A 22,185-nucleotide genomic window follows, 5' to 3' on the forward strand; every position below is an offset into this window, starting at 1 on the left:
CCTTTGCAGTATTCCGTTGGTATCTTCGGGGTGAGTGGAATGCCAGCCCTCCCAAAAAAGAGCGCCTAAAAATGAGATATAAAACAAGCATCCCAAGACTACTGACCCTACCACCATTCCAAAATGGTTGCGTGGTTTTTGTTCCAGATGCATCGGCAAGGATGTGGCCCCCATTCTTTCGCTAGGCAATGACGAGGCTGTTCAAGGCCAGACGGGCAACCTCGAGAACTCGAACGCAGTTCCTGTCCTCTGGTTTGCAGCTGCGCGGCGTCATCATGTAGTGCCTGTGTGGCGGCAACGTGCCGGCAGCGGAAGAAGCGTCAACCAGCTCATGGCGCTTCTGGCTACGCTCATCAAGTGCGGCCACGACCTCGCTGAGGCCGAGCATACCTGAGGGTCCTCTCGAATGGTTGAGGCGCCTCTCTTTGTTTCCATAGACGTCGAGCCGGATGATTGCAAGCATGACTTGCCGCCACTCATGAGGGTCGAGCTCCGTGTTGTCGAGTTCCATAAACTTGGCAGGAAGCCAGCCGCCGCCGACGGCTTGCTGGTCCCAGAGAGCGCCCGTTTCGCGGAGAGAAAAGTGTATACGGCAGCCCTGCTGCATAGCCAGGTTGCGTTTGCGATCAATCATTTCGATAATAGCCGTGTAAGCGTTGCATGCCGAGGGAACGAGCGTCGCAAGTAGCATCATGTTTTGAAAGGCCTGCATGGGCGGGGGCTTGGAAATGTCCAGGAGGTCACAAGAGCACACTTTACATGTAATGACGCCTTGCGCAACTTTGGACGCGTGTCGAGCAACGCGCATGGCTGCGGATATATCACTGGGGAGGTTGGTCAAGGACTCGAGGGCCATGTAGAGTGAGGAGAGGCAAGGGCAGGAGACGGTAGGGATGGGCTGCAAGGCCTCGGAGCCGCCGGCAGGGGCATAGCTGTCCGACAGCGGCTGCGCTGAGGCTCTTGTGTGGTGAGGCGGGGGCGAGAAGGAGGGTTCCGAGTTGAAGGGCGTGTGAGATCCGGCGGAGAGCTCTGGGGTGGCGCCAAAGGTGTCGGGGCCGTCGGTGTGTGTTGCTGAGGCAAAGGCCGGATCGAGAAAGGACATGTCATTATAGGCGCTGATGCTCTCATGAGGGATCGGTAATGTCCCGTGGAATGCGTGGGTCGATGCGCATTCGGCCTGCGAGGCTGGCGTCAGGGCGATGCCGTCCTGATAGTAGCTAGGGAGGAGGTCGAAGAAGGCCAAGTCAGGCGTGCTGGCCTGGTGGTCCAGAAAGCTCAGGTTGGCGTCACCGAACGATGGGGCTGGCGTGCCGCTCAGCTGGAAGGATTGTACCTCGGGCCCGGTAGACGGGGTCGACGAGGACGCACTGCGGCTGCGCTGGATACCGGGCGACGCACGACGCCGCGAGGCTGGGGCTTGGGCGCCGCTGGGCTCATCATCCACGGGGCGACGCTTGCGTGGCCGGCCCATGGGTTTCTGGGGTGAGTAGTAACAAGGAATCCCCTCGCGTTTGCAGCGGGCGCAGCCATCGGCTTCCTTGGAGCAAGCGAGCTTTCGCGAGCCTGTCGAGATGAGCAACGTTTTTAGCACATGGCATGCGGTGGTGGCGGCGGCGGGGTGGGACAGCAGAAGCAGCGGATGGTGATGGAGGAGAGACACAATGCTGAATGGATGGATTGTGTGGTGGGTGAGAATACTTACGGCACTCATCGCAGGCCCGATGTTTGGGAAGGTCTCCGGAGGTGGCGGATTTCGTACCGGTCATGATTTTGATTCTGGAGGGCGAGAATGGCATGACGAGCTGATGTTGATGGGAGATGTGTTGAAAGAAATAGTAGTCGAGAGGTCGGTAGGTCCTACTACTAAGTAGTACCTAGTAATGAGGTAGGTAGGTAGAGGTAGGTACTGAGTAGTCAGTGTTCGGGCCAAGCCAAACAGGTGGTGGTGCCGGCGTCGCTGGCTGGGGCTGACGCAGGCCAGCACCTCGAAAGGTACGTAGGTTCTTTTTTTTTTTTTTTTTTTTTTTGGTTGTTCCTTTGGCTGCGCTGACGACGACCCACGCTTGCCAGTGTCAGTAGTAGCGTGGCGGGCTGGGCTGGGCGCTGACTCTTTTATTCCCAGAGCTAGTCTGCCACAGGAACTTGGCAATGTTTTGCGGACGAGGTCAAAGGGTACGGCACTGCAGTTTTGGCATTGGTGAGTTGGGTTCGGGGATTGCTCCAGGGAGGATAGTGACGGAGAAGAGCGGTGGGCTTTATATCTCAGATTCCCGAGGCGGCAGACGACAAGACTGGTCTGTGGCACCGAGATTTTGAAAGGTGGGATGGTTGTGGAGTATGTATGTCCGCATCGCCCTCAACTCATGATAGGTTGCCTTACCGGAGATACAGCTATAACGTGATAATGACGAGAACGGGGCTTTGCGTATTGAGTTCGCGAGGGGTGTTGTTTGCACACCAGGAAGTAGGCGTGTTGGTGGTAAAGGGGGCCTTTGAGGTACGACTGCCAAAGTGTCGTAGGGGTGTCACCGAAAGAACAATAATTACCCTGGTAATTACTTGTCGAGTGCAGCCTCAGGAGTACACGGCGGCCGTATGCCCGCAACAGCCGTCTTGATGCCTGGAGGGAATCCCGCAGCAGCCGCGAGCGATCAGGCAGTGAATGCACTTTACGGCCATGACCAGCTGCCGTACCGGCCGTACTCGGCAGGCATGCGTACTCGGCAGGCATGGATCTGGGAGGTGGCCTGGAAACTCTGTCAGAACGCTGCTAATGTCGACTGTAGGGCATGGCCTATATTGGGTCACGCCGGATGGGCGGGAAAGAATACTGGTAAGGCAGCCCAGAGCTGAGGGCCTCAAAAGTTCAAAACCCAGTGATCCATGTTCGAGGACCCACATTACACGAAAAAGCGGAGCAGCCGCTAATTTTAGGGCTGCGGCTATTCCTTTTTTCGTGACAGCCGGGACTGATGCTCAGTTGCCGCCCATCGAGGAAGACGGGCAGAGCAGTAACAGTGATGCTGCAGCAACCGAACAAAAGTCTCAAGCTGATAATCTACCGTGGAACAGCTCTCTCTGGTTGCCTTCCCGCAGACATCAGTTTATGGTCTCATATACCATGATCACGACTCAGCCCAGTTGGTGCAAGGGGGTTAGGCTGGTTGCTGAGCGAGACTATCCCTGTTGCCGATTCGCTCGCCGACGTCCATCAACCATGGTACTGGTACTGGTAGCACAGCTTCCACATTAGGAGCACAGGGCTCTGGCAACTACAAGCGAACTTGACAAAACCCATTACCTCACGCCGAACAAGTCCTTTCGTTGGGGCTTGCCGCGAGAATTCTCATTCGCAGCAGCGCACGACACGTTGTCAGCCTTGATAGCCCTAGGTCGTCCATGATGCGATTCCATAACACGGACAGGCCCAAAGCACGTTGCTTTTTCGTACAATACCCCTTGCTTGATTGGAGCTGGGCGGTACTTTTTGCCCCTTTCTGTACTAGCAGCCCGTTCAGGCGGCCAATGGCAGCGGAGTAACCCAGCCTAGCCCTGTCGTGGTGGGCTCACCTTGGTGGATGATTCATCTCAACCTGCCCCGCATGTACGAGCGAGCGGCTTTGTGCGGTTCTAAGAATAACAAGACCGGGATCTTTCGCTGTCCAACTGCTTACTCAGTAAGAAGAGAGCTGCGAGGTTGGCCAAAGGCCAACCGAATAACCTCGGCGGTGCTTTCGCGGCCTTACTCCCTCTTCTCACACGTTAGAATTAAAGTTAAAATGAATTCCACCTAATCCGTACAGTGACCGGACTGTCCGCGTTGATCCTCAAGCCCTTGCGCCCCACAGCCTATATCATCAGATCTGCGGGTATAACACGAGCACGGGATAGTCTTCGCCCAGGCTCATGAATGGCTCAGATGCGCTACGTTGCTTCGTACCGTGTTCATTCCAGAAGCTACTTGCCTTTGCACATTGCTAAAGAGCTCGTCCCAAATTGATGCTTTGAGCTCTAGAGATATTGCATCGTAAGAAGCCTCTTCTAAAGCAGACCGGGGCAGATATTTCAAGCTGCACCTCTGCACGTAAAAACTCAATCGGATGTCGTACTTCTACTAAGTAGACTAGAAAATGTCCCAAAAATGCCTGCGTTTAGTCGCGATGCAACCGCCACGCGCCATCGTCGTTTATTTTGCCAAGTTGAGAACGAGTCAACGGGTCGGCCTTGACCCCGGCTCCGACTTTTCTCGTACAAGCTCAAGTTACTCGCTACTTGCATTAGCGGGGCCCCACAAGGCACGATGACGCCCCACACAACCCGCAACGGGCACACCCTCCTCGCCTCCGCTCCAACTTAACGCCGCGGACGAATGTAGGTCCTGTCCCATTTCGCTGCCAAACTTCTCGAACCGGTATTCGTGAGTCAAGACCAAAGACTGGAGGGTGCGAGTCCCCCAAGCAAACAAAAACTTTCCTTCAGCCCTGCAGAGCGGCCCTAGCCCCCTCACCCCGGAGGAAAAGAGAGCCCCCATAAACAAGAGATGGCTGTTCTGATGGCTTTTTGGCTGGCTCTAAAGAGGCGAGACGCGGAGTATACTATTACGCTGTCTATCGGTGTCAAATAGCCTAGTTTTCCTCGCACAGCCACCGGATCATCTCGCCAGATTACAGAGGATCCCTGCAGATCGCAGCATTTCAGCTATGGTGTTCCCGTGTTTGGCTCGCCCTACCCTACCCGGGGATACGGGACCGGTGTTGGCTCTTTATCTGCCTTGTGCCTGGGTACCAGCTCGCCGGTCTGCCTACTGCAACTTGGTAGCCTTACCGGAGAGGAAAGCGTCGGTAGCACCGAAAGATGGCGGCCAAAAATGTTCCGAGCAAGCTGGTACTTCACCCTTGCCGATGGTCTAGGTGCCAAAAGTCGAGTACCACTGACTCTAGTTCCGGCCTTGAACCCGGCACACATGCGTAATTGGACAGTCGAAATTCGAGGCCTAGGGTCAGGAGATATTCCAAAATACATGTTTCAGAGACCGTAAGGTGAGCCTACACGAGAAATAGCACCGTACTTGTTGATAGCCTACGCCTACAGCGATACCGTTCTCTATCCACACCCCTTCCGCAGAGCCACGCGCATCATGATGCGGTACAGTACGCCTTCCCGACCACATAGATACTTTTCCATAATAGGGCTGGGAAGTTCAGCGAAAACAAGACGAATGATCAATTGGTCCCCGTACTTGAGTGAGCAGCATGTGCATAGAGACGGGGCTTTTGACATAGCCCAGCGGCCACATTCTGCTAGTTGTGGCTGGCAGGCAGTCAGTAACTCACACAGGAAAACTTCAATTCGCCAAGACCTTGAAGCGGGATTACTGGCTGAGACTACGGTGCAATTCGGCGTTGGCCAGAGTGGCTATCCCATACACGAGTCAGTGTGAGTGCGGAAGTGTGGTACTTCAATCGAGTTCAACTACCAAAATCTAGATATCAGAGTACAGTACAATAATGCTGTATGGGAGCGCCGAATATCCAACGCTTATTTAAGGTTGTTGTAAAAACGAAGGCCGTTTTTAGCTTATAAGCCAGGTCGTAGTCTTTACCAGTAGCAACCAAGTTCAGTAGGCGGCCTTTGAACATTTTTTTTCCTTCTTTCGCCGCAGTAGGAGAGGTTGTCGCAGTAGATGTGTATAATCAAGTGTGAAGCATGACGTTCTAGATGCGGCTATATAAAGAATAACCTATAGTTCGCCGGGTCTGATAAATATTCTGACGGTATGAAGAGCTGACGCCATGTCCTTTTGCACCTCCCCGCCATCAAACAATCGGGTCGCTGTGTAAACGGGGCATGTCTTGGGCCCCGACCTGTGAGAGCATACCAAGAAAGTAGACCGTGAATCTTAGTTGAAAGAGGGCTATCAGGTATCTTGTTATCTTGAGCTTGTCGTACGTTTCGGTTGGCTTTCATGTCCTGCAGGTAGCATATAAGCAGTCCTCACGAATAGCGTGACACAGATGCAACTCTGTCCCTTCACAATGTTCTACCATTAGCTTACTTCCACCGTACTCAATTTTCGAATTCAGGTGTACGACTGTTCCTCCGCCAGTTCGTTCTGTTCAGCCATTTGTCGGCTTGGGTTGCCCGATCTATCGCTGCAGCTGGCGGACTTGGCATCCGGTGTACTAAACCCAGGAGATCGTGCCCCTTGATGCAAGAAACAAAAGTTGTCAGATCAAGGGCTTCTGGAATGGCAAAGGACCGAGCCAAATAGAGTAACCACAATCCCTCGAGAAAAGGAACCCCATAATTGGTGTCACGAGGACCTGTTTTTCATCATAGATAATCGTGTTGTTAATCAGAGGGGAAGCTAAGCTAGAGTATATGAGACATCGAGAGATACAGATATAGGGTAGCTGGGTGATACTTGCGACCTTCTCTGGTCTAACAAGTACCTAGAGAAAGAGTCGCTAATATCTTGATAGCAATTCAATGTCAATCCCCTGAGGAGTTAGATTTACAAAAGAGTTTAGTGTACATACTAAGAAGTTTATTGCATGGAATATATCCCTACTATATCCTCTTAGCTCTCTACTGATTCACGTCATCAAATTCAGTTATGCTGCCCCACCATAACGCGACAACCAATCATTGGTACAGAGTAGTCCTCCTACACTTGCCCAACAAGGCTGGGGCCGCCCCCAACTTTTTATCCTTCCGCATCACATTCGTCGCCTTCTCCGTACACAACACCAACTTTCTGCATCCCACCCGGGCGACTTTCATCTGTAGCGTTGTGCGTGTCCGCACTCACCCGTTGTTCTATAGAATCGGGCCCAACTCAAACCGGCAATTCTTTGAGACTCGGCCAAAAAGTATCGCTCCCTTGCCATTATTTTATGGTACTAGCAAACGGATGATAGCAGAGGACGCGGGTTGACAGGAGGCTAATCAGTGAACCTTTTGCTTCTTCAGCCCTCGCTGCTTCAGCGCAACTCGGAACCCCGCCGAGGGAGTTTCCAGCCCAGAGATAAACGTGCTAGAGCCGTCTTGAACGGTACAGCCCCCCCCGAGTCACCATCATATTCCCTGCTCTGAGCTCTATGAAGCCTACATTATACATCGCCTCTCCCATATTCGCCAGCTACTAGGTAGTAACATCGTTTCGACTCTCAACCGTCGTGAGGGGGCAGGCAGGCAAATAAACATGGACAAGCCAGAGGCCGTATCACCTGGTCCTTTTGCGCCTCTGGCACTCGCCAGCTTCCACCGTACTTTTTCTCGCGAGGTTGCAGAAGGGTGCCGCCGCCAGATTGTTCTACCCCAAGCCCTCTTTTCAACGCTTATTTTGCCCATCATCTGGGTGGCCATTCCCCACCATAACCGGTCTTGGCTCTATCGCTCAAGATGGCTGCTCTTTCTGCTCGTGCTCGCCATTAACTTTGAACAGGCGGCACGAGCATCTAGCAATAATGTGGCGTGGGCGGTAATCTCGGGTCTCATGTCCACATATGGAACCATGCTATGTTTTCAGCACATGATACTGACCGATCCACAGCGTGATGCTGCCAGAATCATAAAAGTTCCTTATGGAAAGGACTCGGGCATGGCATGTAGGACCCTCGGCAAGGCCGATGCGTCACTACTTACCTCTCCCAGGCCAAAGGATACTGCCTTTTCGGGAACTGCAAAGCCAACGACCTGCCCCATACCTGAGAGTGAATCGAACAGCCTTGCCGTTGGCGGTCAATGTCACTACATTTGGCAACGTTTCCCATCCGACTCACCTCTGCTTGACAGGCTGGGCTGGGCTGCGGATCTGATCCTCAGCTTCCGTGGAGCTGGTTGGAGCAGTTCTATCTCCGTCATCCCCAAGCCAAATACACCGCCCTTCATTCAAGACGGACAGCCGGTCTGTGTAGCCTCGATTCCCTCAATAACAAGCTGTGGGTATGAATTCATCAATCCTCCCGCAGCTTTTCTTTGGCACCGCCTCAAACTGCTTTTCGGGGCATGCCTCGTGCTTGACTTCCTTGGCACCTTTATGATGAAGGACCCGTACTTTGTCTTTGGTCGTGAAAAGTCATTAGAATATGCCTTGCCGTGGTATCTAGAGAACTTGCCTCCATGGCGTCTCGAGGCATACCGTCAGTTGTTCTCCATTACCGGCGCATTCTCGGCTGTGGCAGCGGCGTACAGCTTAGCGGATCTGGTACACTATGGGGTTACTCTGTACTGTAACCCATCGCGCAACATTCCCTGGATTTACACATCGGCGGTTGGGTCTCTCGGCGAAGTGTTTGATCGAGGCCTTGCGGGATTCTGGGGTTCTTGGTGGCATCAAACTTTTAGGCAACAGTTCCTAAGCCCTGCTGCTTTCCTAGTTAAGAAAGATATCATTCTGAAAGGCACAGCTTTGGGTAACTTGGTCGCCCTGATGAGTACTTTTGCCATGTCGGGACTCTTGCATGGCATGGGGAGCCTGTCAGCTGTCCCTCAGACAAAGCTCTGGAAACAGCCAGCCTTCTTCTTGCTCCAGCCTGTGGGAATCATTCTGCAGCAACAAATCGCTTTCCGTCTGCATAGATCCTTGCCAACTGCCCATGTCACTCTGCGCCGTATTGGCAATGCGTGGTTTACACTCCTGTGGCTTTGTGCTACTGCCCCTCTATTCAATGATGACATGGCCGAAATGGGTCTTTGGCTCCTAGAACCCGTGCCGTTCTCGGTATTTCGGGCCATGGGCTTTGGATTTCCTGGTGATACAGCCTGGCGCTGGGACCGCTCTTACTTCTTCCGGTGGCATTCAGGGCGGAGTTGGTGGCAGAGCGGCTTCGCAATTTAACCGACAGTGGGCGCGAACACGCCCGAATACATCCATCATTGGAGAGACCAAAAGTAGATTTTATGTAGATTTTGTTCATGACATGAATTCGGATTTTTTCTCTCTCTCTCTCACAATCCCTTCACGCATACTTCTACAACGATTTGTTCCCGCATTTAGCGATTCGTTCTCGAAGCCATGCGAGTACCTCTCCATGCTGCGTCTGCTTTGTACACAATATCTCTTCGAATGCTTCATACGCTAGCCTGGAATGAGGTGATATATGCGTCAGCCTGGTTGAGCATATCCATGAGCTTGATTATCGCGTGCTCCACAAACCCCGTCAAGCTGAAGGATAGACTTACCGAGCAACCTGATACTTGCGAATAGAACACTCATAAGCCCGGTGCTTGAACTTGCGGAAGCTACTAGTGAGGATCAGGTAAGAGGCCTCTATCGTTCTCATGATCGTTACTGATAGCGCAAAGAAATATGTTAGTCTTTCGATTTATGTAGGTGAGGGGATCTTTTGGTGTAACGGGTGACATCTTGCGAGCCTGGTTCAGCAGCGCTGTGCTCAACAGAGAGGCTAGTGATAATAAACATGAAGAGAGAGGTAAAATAAAAGGTTCGACGCCTGGGCCAATCGGAAACCTCTTCAGCCCCCATAAGCCAAGATCAACAAGGCAACAGAGGAAGGAACGGAGAAGGAAAGGCAGAAACAAAAAGGCAGCACATACACTTGACCAAATCAGGCCGCGGCCGAGAAGATCGGTGAAGTGCCCTCATGTAAGCCCACATCTTGAGCGCTGTCTGCCGAAAGGCGGCTCGTAATGTCTTAAGCACCGTGGTGCGCGAGTTGTGGCTCGTGTCGTAGAACATGAGGTGCGATTGAATCTTAAAAGCATCTGTAACGTGAATGATTAGCTAATAGCTAGAGGCAGCATGGGCAGTGTGTAGGCTGCTATGGCTACGCTCAGAACTAAGGCGAAAAGTTGCGCAGACAAAACGCGGACACCCATAGATCAGGATGCACTGCATTGATGCTCCCATAATGTACCCCAAAACACGATGCTACCGGTACCATCTTGCCTGGGCCCCTCGGTGGAAAGCAAAAAAGGTAAGGCGTTTGCAACGGATGACCAGGACAGTGTGAATTTGCATGATGGGGGCTGCGAAATTGGTGGGGAAGATGGCGCTGTAGATGCGGAAAGAGAATATATGCTGGGAGTGAAACGGTAGGAGAACAGAAACGTACGGAGGACTCTTCTTTCAAAGTTTTGGCCTGGTAAGCGGCCATGCTCAACCGTCAGAGTATCAGATACGTCTTTTGGTGCTTCTTGTTAGTGATGCGACTGACCGCAGGGCCGCATTTAAGAGCTAGGAGAAGCAACTCACCGATCTGCTGATCTCGTTCGAAATCCTTTGTTATCTCCAGCGTGCGACAGCTGATTCGCAAGCCGCAGTACGGAAACTCAGCGCCGCTGTCCACGGTCGCTATCTGCACGCGCGCGCCGTCCGTTGTCACCACTGACAGGGCAAAGTTGGCCAGCGACTTCTTGGGGTTGACCTGCACGCCGTACTCGGGCACGCCGCGGTGGAGAACCTCGGCGAATCTCTGCGCTTTACTTTTGTCCGGAGTGATGAGTAAGAAGTCGTCAATGAGCCGTAGGAGCATGCTGCCCCCGCCCTCGGCCGCGTTGACCTCGCCCCCATCGCGAAGAAAACCGAGATGCCGGGCCTCAAGGTCGGCATAAAAGTAGTTGCACATATACGAAGACAAGACGGACCCCTGCGGAATACCCTGGCGCTGTCGATACACCTTCTTACCTACTTTTATGTGATTTTCCGCGATATGCTCGGCGAGCAGGTGAAGCAAATCATGCGTGGCGTAATGGCTCTGCAAAGCGCTGTTGACAAAGACGGTATTTTTGTGATTTTTAGCAATGGCGGCGGAAGCGATGTTTTTATTGTTTCTATCATCCAAGCGTTGGAGGAACCGGCTCGACTCATCGCCTGGGTATGCGGTCGAGTTCCAGCGGCGAATAGGCTTTGGTGGTGCTGATGAAAAGGTGTTATTTCCGCCAAGAGCGGCCGTATGATGACCACCATGGGACCTTTCCCCTGCCTTAACTTCGGCGTGCTTGAAGATTTTGTAGTTTGCCTGGCTGGGGATGGCCGTCATGAGCTTGAGAACGGCGTCTTGGGGGATGGTGTCGAAGGCAGATTGAACATCCACCTTGACAAAATACAATCGCGGTGGCGGACTGGATAGCTGACTGCGGAACTCCTTGAGGCGGTTGTATATATCTCCTACAGAGAACAGGGTTGCCCCGAGTTTCGAAGGATCGAGCTGCTGTGGATGACGAGTCAGTAATTATTTCGACAGAGAGGTGCTCCTGGGCTAACCTTCTCCAGCTTCAACACATTGTAGATCGGGGCCAACATTGTATTGATGCTAGGACCGAGAAGCCTTTTGTTATGCAGCATGGGATATCGGCGCCGAAGGTTCATTATTGGACGTAGCTTGACACCTTTTGGCAGCCAGCGTATTTGACTGAAGCCCAACCGCCGGGATTTCGCTGAGCGCTGGACCTCGTCTACTTTGAGCTCCTCGAGCATTCCATTCTTAACGGCACTCATGGCGCGCTCAGAAACCAGTTTCCAAACGTCATGCCTAAAGTAAAAAACTTGGTATCGGTGCGTGTTAGACTCTGTGACGTAAAAGGTGTTGCGTGCCAGTGGAATCAGAAGAGAGTCAAAGACATAATAGAGCAGCTCGTGAAAGATCTCAAGCTGCTTCAAAGTTTCACACTGGCTCGGTTTTCGGTCATCACGACCTGACAGCTGGAGCCATGATAGCCGTGATATCTGGGTTAACGTAAGCTGGGGATATACCATATGCGACTGTTAAGGAGTACGTACTTTGAAGCCCTGCGATAGCTCATGCAGATTCATTGTTTCAAATCTTCGCAGCGTGATGAAGTGATGTACCTTGTTAGAAAGCAGCGTCTTGTTGTGAATCAAGTCATCACCGTCGCCCCAGAAGCCATCCGGAATGATTTTTGAGAGAGCCGCTTGCAGAAAGGCCGAGACGTGGCTGACGGGTGTTGCCAAATCAACAACCGAAACAGCTGGATCGAGTTGAAAGACCCGGGACTCCGGCGTGCGATACTGGGTCTGCGTTGGCCGGTACGTGGCTGCAGCCCTGCTCAACTTTCCGGCGGTGACCAGGCTTGAGGCAGTCTGAGTAACCACGGCGAGCGCTTTGTCTTTCGGTGTCTTTTTACGCATCAGATCAATAGGAGAAGTACAGTAGTGCCGGATAAGCTCCATGTACGAGCATCGTCGATGACGGATCTGCATTCGACGAACAAGTTCCTGAGGTGTGCCTCGTAGCCGCTTAGGGATCTTGGGCGTCCCTTTCATGAGAAAGTTCCTATCTGAGTTCAGATGGCGTGCAACTTCATCATCTCTGACAGTATAGTCTTGGAACTTTTGCACAGTTGTTTTAGGGTCGACTGCAGATGTAAAGACATTGTGCAAGCCGAATTGTCTTGGGAAGATGTACATCATGACCTTGGCAGTGTTGACAGAGTTTTTTTCAGCTGCAGTTGACTTGGGCTCGCCGGAGTCAATCGTATAGGGAAATCGATTCAAAGCGTCTGAATTGTAAGTCTTGCAGATCTCGTAAGGCTGTGGAGGGACTCACGTATATGTCTGTACCCTGCTTCTATATGTCCTCTCGACGTCATTGGAGGCCGCGCATAAAACATCCTACTTCTCACAAGTGTGATTTCTGATATTTTTCGTAGTAATCTGTCACTTTTGAATTCCCCCTTCTTGAACATCCCGAGATCGAATTCCGATATTGGGTATCCTGGTGCCTTTTAGCGGGTGTGCTCGACGGTAAGATGGTGATGCTCATACCGGACAGTTGGTAAAAATTGTTCAAACCGGACTCAAGAGCAACGAATATCGAGCATTCAACAAGCATGTTAATCATGATTTTCTCTCCGGCCTGACCCAGCAGCGCTAGCAGCTGCGGCCAAGGGTTTGCTTTGAGGCTAGCCACCTGATCATTGGGAAAACGACTAAACACGCCAGGAATCGTCGCCGCTTCTGCCTTTTCATTGGCGCTCTTGCGAAATCCATCACAGAGAAGGTGCTTTGGACCAATCGCACCACTATTGTCTCGCGAGAATATCAGCCAGATGACGAAGTCGACAATCTGGCCGGGTTAGTCATACATATCGGTTATCATGGGTGCTGAACCAACCTCGGACTGGGAATAAATTGGTGAGCCGCCTGTCAATGAAACGCTAGAGTCTTCTCCTCTTTGCGAAAAGGATAACCATTGCTGCCATGTATTGTCTGGAACGTTGGGTGCAAGCTGCTTGTAGCAAACCAGGGTTGAGTCGAGCAGGCGACATAGGTCTTGCTCAACAGCACAACGTTCTACGTTTGTCCCAAGCAATTCGATTTTGCGTCTTCGTAGCCGCGAGCTTTGCGGTAGGCTTTTGAGAAGATAGTTTCTCAGCGATGTGCAATGGGGATAGAAATGATTGAGCAGGTCGCGATGCAGTGGTTGTGTCATCGGCGATGTCTTGGTTTTTTTGCTTCTTGACGCGTCTTTATGGACGCCTCTTCTTTTGGCCATATTGGTGAAATCATTGAGTCATAATGCAATTTTGAATGTCGCGTGAGATGCACGAGCAAACACGCACGTAAAGCACTCAACACTTACCAATAGGCATTGCGTGGATGATTATGTGTGGCTGGTCGTTACCTGTGGCTCACCATCTCATGTGGCTGTGCTCAGTCCTTCCGTTCGTTTGGTAGCACTGGCCTCGATGCTGATTTTCATGTTTGATGGGCATTTCCGGGAAGCCCTAGCAGTTCAATCTACGCGAGTGGGTTTGAATCCGTTTCAGTAATTTTTATGGCATGTGGTACAAAGATCATGTACTCGAAGTCCTAACATGGTTGCATACTTCAGTTGATTGTGTAATAGTGGGCCACAGTGGTGATTCTTCAGTGTTGGAGCGGCAGACAGGGAGCGAGACTACCAGTTTATAACAACTCGTCTGGCGTGTATGACGGGCTCTGCCTATGCGAGTTTCTTATTCCTTTTCCTCATAGCGCTTTGCAGGAAGTCGGCAAGGAGGAGACCGCACAGAGAAATGGCGGCGACTGGCCTGGCGGGCGACCTCGGCGCGGGAAGAAAAATTTTGAGGCTTTGGAAACGCTTGTTTCAAATCACTGACGGGGTCACACCGATACAATGGTGGCATGGGCTGTAACACCTCGCCTATTTCTCGCTGGCTTGGGGACTTGACGCAAAGGCGACCAGGGATCTTCCAGGAAAGGTCCAACCACTTTGTGAGCACGGACAGCGCAAGAGATGCTTGATGGGTGGTGCACCGTAGTACCCGGGGGATCAATCCTTGGACGTCTTTTTCTTATTTCTGGCCCTGAGCTTGACCCTGGCGGGCTCGCCTATCGCCAGCCATGTCTGTGCGGTTTGCGCCGTGGCTCGGGTCCAGTCGCTCTACGGAGTATGCAAAAGGCATTTACTGACTGAGCGGTTCACGTCGGGTGTCGGGTGGCGCGAGATGATTTACGTGGACAGGGCCTGGCTTTTACTTTTGTATGGAGGAATTTCGGTGTCTTGGCGTAGTGGCTTGGTGATCAAGTGCATTGTACGTGCAGAGAGTGTAGGAACGGGCATGCAGAGTAAGCCTGGAAGGAAATACAAGGACGCCCAAGACCAAGCAGCAAGAACCAGGGTCACGAAACCATTCATCTTAAAAGCGAGCTTGGACAGGCCAAGGATGCTGGATTTTTTTTTAGCATCAACAAAGGATGCGCGCGGGGCGCGGGGCTACTGGCCCGCTGTCTCATCGAGCAAGCCACAGAGGAGCTGGACGTGCGAATGATGACGGGGTTTGTTCCCTGCTTATTATTATGACTGTCGTTTTCATTTATTAGTGTGGTCTGCTGTACTAATACGAATGTTGTACTTTGTACAAATTAGCTGTTTTTCATCTGCAAGTTGGCTGGTTGGCTAGTGGCGGGCGGGGAGTCAGGGGCAAAATTGCACGTAAAAGGTCAAGGTGAGAAGCACTTGTTAGTACCATGACCGTTGTACAGAGTACTGTGGTGGCTTATGCGGTTCTAGTTATTGCGCACCACGATGGTATCGATGGTATGCTCGGGTGTGCCTGGAGATGCCTGCTCGTGCGTGGCTAAAGCTGCCCGATCAGTACATGTATGGGGTAAAATTCGAGACATGTGGCTAGGTCAAGATATCGGGCTCGGAAGGAATAGGTACCCAAGATGGCGAGGCAGACAAGCAGAATCACAAAGGCGTATTAGGTCGGTGCTATCAGTAAGGTTGATAGATAGGGTAATTACTTATTATTGCCTAGGTACTCCGTACTCAGTAGACGAAGGGATTACGGCCCGCCTACCAAGTTGGCACGTCAAGGGTCGCTCACAGGCCTACCTACCTACCCAACTACCTTGGTCGGTGCCTACCTGACAAGCAGTACTCTGTTATTACTAGGTACTCAGTAGGTAAGTAGGTAGATATCCGTACTTTGTACTCACTCAGCTTCCTACCCACCCACCTAGGTAGGTACTTACCTTGTTGCAACAAGTACACACACAGATATCCGTAGGTTGAAAGAAATACCTGCGCCACACACCACTAACACAGGCACTAGAGACGCGAGCAACAACACGCTAACAAGCCACTAAGCTCACTGTTACCAGGCACCTCAGCCACTTTACTACCATCTCCGCCCTTCATCCTCCCTCTCCACCAGCCACACGCGCCTGGCGGCCGTCTGCCACTCCCTGTCCCTGTCGCACCCTAAACTGAGGCTCCATCTCCCAATCGTCCTCCCGCGTCCTGCTTCCGCCAACAGATTCTGCCCGGCCAGCGCATCAATGCTTGCGCCTGCATGGGCTTCTTGTCGTCTTTTCGACCAGTCGCTTCGCCCGTCGAGCCCGACTCATGACTAGGTTCTGCACACCATGGAGCAGGACCCAGACTCTGGCCCTCCGGGAACGAGCGCCCGTCAACCACAAACCATCAACACGACTCCCACACCGACCGGCCCGCCACCCCTCAACTCTTATGCCGGCGCAGAAGGCCGCTCGCATCCTGACACGCGCCTCCCTCTCGCTGAACCCGTCATCGCCTATGCACATTCATTCGACGCTACCCTGCACGAGCAGTCATCTGCTGCCCTCCACGATCAGTATCTCCCCACAGCTCTAGCAGCCTCCGCTTCTGCCTCCTCCTCGGACCCGTCCCACGCTGCTGTCTCGGCATCACCGCTCACCCACGATGATCGAACCTTTACCCCTATAGAGCCCGACGATTTCTACAAGTCTTACCGGCCGACCTTGACCGCCCCTGCGTCCACCACACCAGCCATCCCTCTGGCCGACGTGACCGGTGCTCCAGCATCCAGCTTGTCGGTCATGACATCCACGCTCACACACCAGCCGAATATCCCAAATGGCAATGACGCCACGGCCATTGCGAACCACGATGAAGGGCTGGAAGCACAAGCATCGCACGGTCCTAGCCGGCAGCATGGTACGCGGTCAGTCTCTAGTCCGGTTGTGAGACCCAAGGGTGGACCTAGTGTCAAGGATCTCAAAAAGAGGTTTGATGAAAAAGGTTCTGCCTCAACAATCCCTAGCATGCCTCAATCAACCTCTCGTCAGCGCCGTGGTCTTACCGAATCCTCCATCGCAGCTCGTAACGGTCTCGCCGTATCGAAGGCACGCAACCCGCCCATAGCCAACGGCATTGTGGCAGCCTCTGAGAGGCAAATGGCTTCGACGCGGTCCCTCAGCAGCAACCAATCCTTTGCCAACCGAATTAGCAATTCCTCTCATACAGGCACTCCGTCTTCTTCACCTCACTTGGCCCGAAAACCACATGCGCAGCACCGACCCGGACAAGCATCTGGCCTTCTTTTCGGGGAGGTCGCTTCAGAGCAACACGGTTCTGTGACGGCTGGATTTGGTATTGATGAGATTCGCCCCCGAAGAATCTCTGACTCCAGCGTCCACACAAAATCCACGTTTCACAACACACCGGACCAAGATCGAGATGTAGATCTATCGTCACTCCCGAGCTCGTACACCAGCGCTGCGACACGCCACGCCCCGACCAGCGAGTCACCAGCTAGTGGCAACCAGAGTCCACGCACACGGTCACAAAGCGATTCTTCGTCGCGCAGTTCCTCGAACAGAACTCCGATCGCCCTACGGACGGGCTTAGTCAACATAAACACGTCTCACTCCGCTTCGAAATTGCCTATCGCCGTACGAAGACTTCACAGCCCAACGAGCAGTTCGGGCGACAATACGCCATCGCGTGGAACCTCGCCTGCAAACCTTCGCCGACCGCCTTCTGCGAGCGGTCAGATCTCGAGAATCACTCCCCCACCATCTCGGGCCAAGACGCCAACTTCATTAAATAAGACACCTACGCCTACTACGAGGGAACGAAGGCCGCCGCCGCCAAGCCTCAATAATTCCGCAAATGGTAGCAGCAGAAGATTACGATCCCAGTCCGCCACATCTCCAAAGCTTTCGCCCACGCTGCGGAGCTCGAGACCACGCCAACCGCTAACCAACACATCGAATAAATCAAAGGACCTTGGCGCCGCAAAGTCTCGCCCCAAGGCTAAGGAAACAGCACCAAGGCGAAGAAAAATATCCGCAGGACCCATCGACTTCGAGCAGAGGCGAGAACATATTCGTCTGGCATATAATAAATCCATTCGTGAATCAGAAGCTTTAGAAGCAAAGAAAAGGGCTGCAATCCAGGCAAGAAGAAGCGAACAGAGCTCGATTGCTGCCACCAGAGCAGCTGTTGAGAACGCCGATATCCCCCCGGTTCCGCAAATACCCCGCGATGCTGTTGATCGAGCTACCAGTGGTGCCAGTGAAGCTGCCCCAGCACCCGCGGCAGCAGTTGAGTTGACGACAGCATCGGCACCATTAACAATATCGCCAACACTCGCCAACTCCGCTCCAGTTACTGTCGAAGATTCGCCTACACTCGGCATTCCCGGCAGCTACCCTCATCCTAGCCCTCCCATGCCGATCATCAAGAAACGGGCCTCTGTTTCGTCTGCTACGTCTGAAGCTACTGAATTCGACGGCGAACCACAGACTGCGCCACCGGTCCCTGTCCAACACCTACCTGAAGTGCCCGTTACTGTTGTGAAGCCGCCAAGCCCCAACCCGGCGCCCGTCCCGGCACTCACGACGACGGACTACCATTACTCGTCCTCACAAGACCGAGTAGTGCAGCAGCCCGCGCAGGAGCAGGATCAGGCGGATTTTATGGTGCATCATGACAACGCAGAGTTGCCATCTACTTCCGCATTTTCTCCATCCCAGGTCCAGCCTTCGCCATTTGCGTCGCGATCGCAAACGCAACACTCGAGCTCCACGGGCCTATTCTTGAGGCCAGAACTCGGTGAGGAGTCTGACTGCCAGTCTGAGACAGAGGGTAGCCAGAGCATACAACAGGCCACCTATCCTCGCTCTGAGGCAGCGACAACAGACGCATGCACCGAGGACACCGACGACCACGATCGCTATGAGCGTGTATCAGACTACAGATACAGCGAGCAGCTGGATTCCAAGAGAGCATCAACATGTGCCTCTTCAGATATCAGTGGATTTGATGATCTACAGCAGTTTGCATCAGAGCGTGGCTCATACCCAATGCATGGCACCCTAGGGATACCATCTCCAAGATTCCGCCCAGACCGTGCAAGTCACCAATCTGCGTGGACAGACCTCTCTGTTGATAGCTCACGACAACTCGACACTGCTGGATCAGGAATTCTCATGAGCAGTCCTACCTCCAATCATTACCCCGCTCCTTTCTCGTCCTCCACGAGTCCGCGTCAAGATTCATTTCTAGAAGGTTCACTTTCGCGATCTGAGAAGGAGCTGCCTCCAACGCCAGTCGACCATCAGCTCCCCGAGCTTGACACCGGCGAGGGCTTCTCAGTACCCTACCTGTCACCTGAGGCGAGCCATGAGTTGTCACTCCTGCCTTCACCGCCGGTACACGAACCACCACCTATTCCGGATTCTGCATCTGGCTCCGCCTTTCACTCTAGAAACCATAGTGCGATATATGAGGCCTCTCAATCCACCAGCACCTTGCTCAACTCTGAACGCAATAGCGAGGTTTTCATGACATACGCGAACACACCTCAATCGATTGACAGTACATCGTTCGAGACCGCCGATAACGACTCTAGCAAAGTTGCCGGGACTGACAGTGACGGCAGATCGCTCCATCATGATGGCGATGCACCTTCGGAGAAAGAGCGGCATCGCCTGGTGCAGAGACGGAATGTCATCAAAGAGATGGTGGATACTGAAGCCGTGTTCGTTCGGGACATGAATATTGTCGAAGAGATCTACAAAGGAACTGCCGAAGCCTGTCCACGTCTCGACGACCAGACTGTGAAACTCATCTTTCGCAACAGCCACGAGATAATCGAATTTCACACTCTATTCTTGGCTGAACTCAAAGCTGCAGTTGCCCCAGTATATGTTCCCAAAGGAGGTCGAACCGCAAAAGCCCCCCAATTACCGGCAAGTGTTGAGCCAGGAAGCACCAAGTTGAGCGATATCAGTGATATCAGTGACCGGGACACATCTATTGGTCCTGTTTTTCAGCGTCATCTCGACCGCATGAAGAATGTCCATGAAGGATTTCTACGAAACAGCGATCAGGCCGCAAAGAGGCTCATCCAAATCCAGCAAGACTCAGCCGTCAAAGTCTGGTTGACAGAATGTAACGAAGTTGCAAAAGACCTGACCGCAGCTTGGGACCTGGACTCGCTTCTGATCAAGCCTATGCAGAGGATTACCAAATATCCCAACCTCATCATAACTCTGCTCCAGCATACTCCACAAGATCATCCAGACCGTGAGAGTCTTACTACCACGAAGGACTCGTTAGAAACTGCCATCATTGAAATCAATAAGACGAAGAAGAATTTCGAGTTGGTTGGTCAAATTGTTGGTCGAAAACACAAAGACACAGATGTCAAGGCGGGATTTGCTCGTGCTTTTGGAAAACGTGTTGATAAGTTACAATCATCCAGCAGTCGTGTTCCCGATGATCCTACCTACACGAAACTGAACGAGAAATTTGGCGATGACTTCGTCCAATTGCAAGTTGTTCTGCGCGATGTTGAGTTTTACACAAGGCAAATATCGCAATATGTGCACGAATTTCTGCAGTATCTTTCGTCAATTGAATTAGTTATGAGACTGCAGCCTGGCAACTTTCCCGAGATCGAGAGTAAATGGGTTCAGTTCAACATCTCGATGCGGGACTTGGAAAAGGTTGCATTAGAGGAACACATTACGCAGGTTCGGAAACAAGTTATTGAGCCTTTCGAGCAAGTCATCAAAGCGTACGGCAATCCTTCGCTGGCGATGAAGAAGCGACAGAAACGTCGTCTTGATTATGAGCGAGCTGATCAGCAAAGACGAAGCGGCAAGACGCTGGAGCCAAAATTGCGGGAGCTCGTTGAGCAGTACGATGCACTCAATGATGCTTTGAAGGCTGAGCTGCCCAAGCTTTCCTCCATGACCGAGAAGATTGGCAAAATCTGCCTTGGAAACTTTGTCAATATCCAAGTTAATTGGTACAAAATGTGGACAGAGAAGCTGCGGACAGTTTTGAGCGATGGTCCCGACGTTCCGACTATGAATGACATTGTTGCTACGTTCAATCGAGACTACCCCTACGCAGCAGACCAGCTTGCTTCCATTGGCATCTTGAATCCCGACTTGCAGGTACGATCGTCACAATCTGCAGAGTACAGATTGCGATATTCCGAGATTGAACGTCGTGGGCGCGGATCCTCTGTCAATGACGAGAGTGCACCGACGTTGCCGCCTCCAGACTTTGGCAAGCGCGGCAGCGCTGGCATCGCCATGTCAGCCAGTGCAGACAGCTCTAGTAGCAACCTGACTGCGGTCACAAACCCGCATCAATACTACTATCGAGACTTTTACGCCGGAATTCAAGGACACAGCACCAACTCTGCATCCCCCAAGTCGGGTGACATGGCTGGAAGTTCACGCTCCAACACGGGCACTGGCCACACATCGACACGACCAAGCACTGGTAAGAGCTTCGAATCTGGTGCTTTGCAACGGCAGAGCTCTGACACGGCATCCGTCCGGCGACCGGAATCCACGGCGACGTACACGTCTAGCCATGTACAGCAAGAGAACGCTAGATTCTCCAACCTTTTCCACTCGGCTCTTCCTCTTCCTGACGGCACGGAAGAGAGTCAGAGGTCATCTCGTGCATCTTCTCGCGAGAGAGGTCGAGACTCGGACGGCTACAATGTATTATGGCTTGCGGCTTCTCTGTTTGAGTTTAATATCGAAACGACCAAGCACGAAGCTGGCTATCCTTATTTGACGTACCAAGCCGGCGAGGTACGGCTTTCCTTTTACACCTTCCTGTTTTATCCATGTGCTAATATAACAATCATAGATATTCGATATCATCGCAGAGAAGGGAGAGCTATGGCTGGCCAAGAACCAAGATGATCCTACGGAGATGATTGGCTGGATCTGGTCTAAGCATTTTGCCAAACTAGCCGATTCATAACTACACTAGGAAAGGCGTTACGGGGGGGCATCTGTTATATTTGGTTGATCGTCCTTGTTCAGAAATTAAACAGGCGTTAATTAAGCGACATTGATGAGAAAGAAATAAAGAAATAGAGGTTTGGTGCCAAGAACAGGATCAACGGTTGACAGCACATAGGCTGGTCCGGCACCAAAAGGGCGGAAGGCGCAGACACGGTAAAAAAAAACAGCGAAAGCACACACATTACAGCTGAGTTTTGTGTTTTCATTGAGTCATTTATCCGGTCAAGGGAAGCTGGAGTGACAATTTGGGTGGACATGGCGTTTACAATCTTGCGATTTTGTTGTTTTCCGTCAGCAAAGCGAAGCAGTACTTGTCTTGTTCTTGTGTTCTTCTTATCTCGACTCTTCTGCAACGAAGGTCTGCTGGCGTGGCAGAAGCTATTTATCATTTCATCTTCTACAGTTTCATTTTATTTATTTGAATCATTGTCTTTATGAAATTTGATTGCCCACCTGTTGCTACGTGCGAGTAGAGTACCTGACAATTAAACACCTCTTCCCTCCTGATTTCCGAAAATTCAGACAGAACAACAGCAGATGATTTTTAGAGGATCCTCTTTCTTTTCTTTCCATTCTCCATGAGAGACTCGCGGTCAAAAAAAAAAAGTACAAGGAAATGCTTT

The 22,185-nt window shown here is 52.1% G+C and overlaps 4 protein-coding genes across 4 annotated transcripts; 2 read left to right on the top strand and 2 right to left on the bottom strand.

Annotated features, from left to right (window-relative positions):
• Positions 1 to 181: 181 nt before the first annotated feature.
• Positions 182 to 1,796, bottom strand: V2A60_000550 (Zn(II)2Cys6 transcription factor domain-containing protein; the record flags this gene model as incomplete). The annotated part of the gene is made up of 2 exons (XM_083251919.1): positions 182 to 1,563; positions 1,703 to 1,796. 2 exons carry the CDS (start codon positions 1,794 to 1,796, stop codon positions 182 to 184), a joined length of 1,476 nt encoding a protein of 491 aa, XP_083108045.1.
• A 5,408-nt stretch (positions 1,797 to 7,204) lies between these two features.
• On the top strand, positions 7,205 to 8,842 carry V2A60_000551 (wax synthase family protein; the record flags this gene model as incomplete). The annotated part of the gene is made up of 1 exon (XM_083251920.1): positions 7,205 to 8,842. One exon carries the CDS (start codon positions 7,205 to 7,207, stop codon positions 8,840 to 8,842), a length of 1,638 nt encoding a protein of 545 aa, XP_083108046.1.
• Positions 8,843 to 9,182: 340 nt separating this feature from the next.
• V2A60_000552 (telomerase reverse transcriptase) lies at positions 9,183 to 12,576 on the bottom strand (the record flags this gene model as incomplete). The annotated part of the gene is made up of 6 exons (XM_083251921.1): positions 9,183 to 9,295; positions 9,562 to 9,729; positions 10,220 to 11,177; positions 11,231 to 11,692; positions 11,747 to 12,486; positions 12,534 to 12,576. The coding sequence occupies 6 exons, from the start codon at positions 12,574 to 12,576 to the stop codon at positions 9,183 to 9,185; spliced, it is 2,484 nt and encodes an 827-aa protein (XP_083108047.1).
• Positions 12,577 to 15,862: 3,286 nt separating this feature from the next.
• Positions 15,863 to 21,518, top strand: V2A60_000553 (uncharacterized protein; the record flags this gene model as incomplete). Its single annotated transcript, XM_083251922.1, has 2 exons — positions 15,863 to 21,343; positions 21,402 to 21,518. The coding sequence occupies 2 exons, from the start codon at positions 15,863 to 15,865 to the stop codon at positions 21,516 to 21,518; spliced, it is 5,598 nt and encodes a 1,865-aa protein (XP_083108048.1).
• Positions 21,519 to 22,185: the final 667 nt, after the last annotated feature.

Source organism: Cordyceps javanica, chromosome 1, assembly GCF_051103115.1.
Source record: "Cordyceps javanica chromosome 1, complete sequence".
In the NCBI taxonomy this organism is placed as follows: domain Eukaryota; kingdom Fungi; phylum Ascomycota; class Sordariomycetes; order Hypocreales; family Cordycipitaceae; genus Cordyceps; species Cordyceps javanica.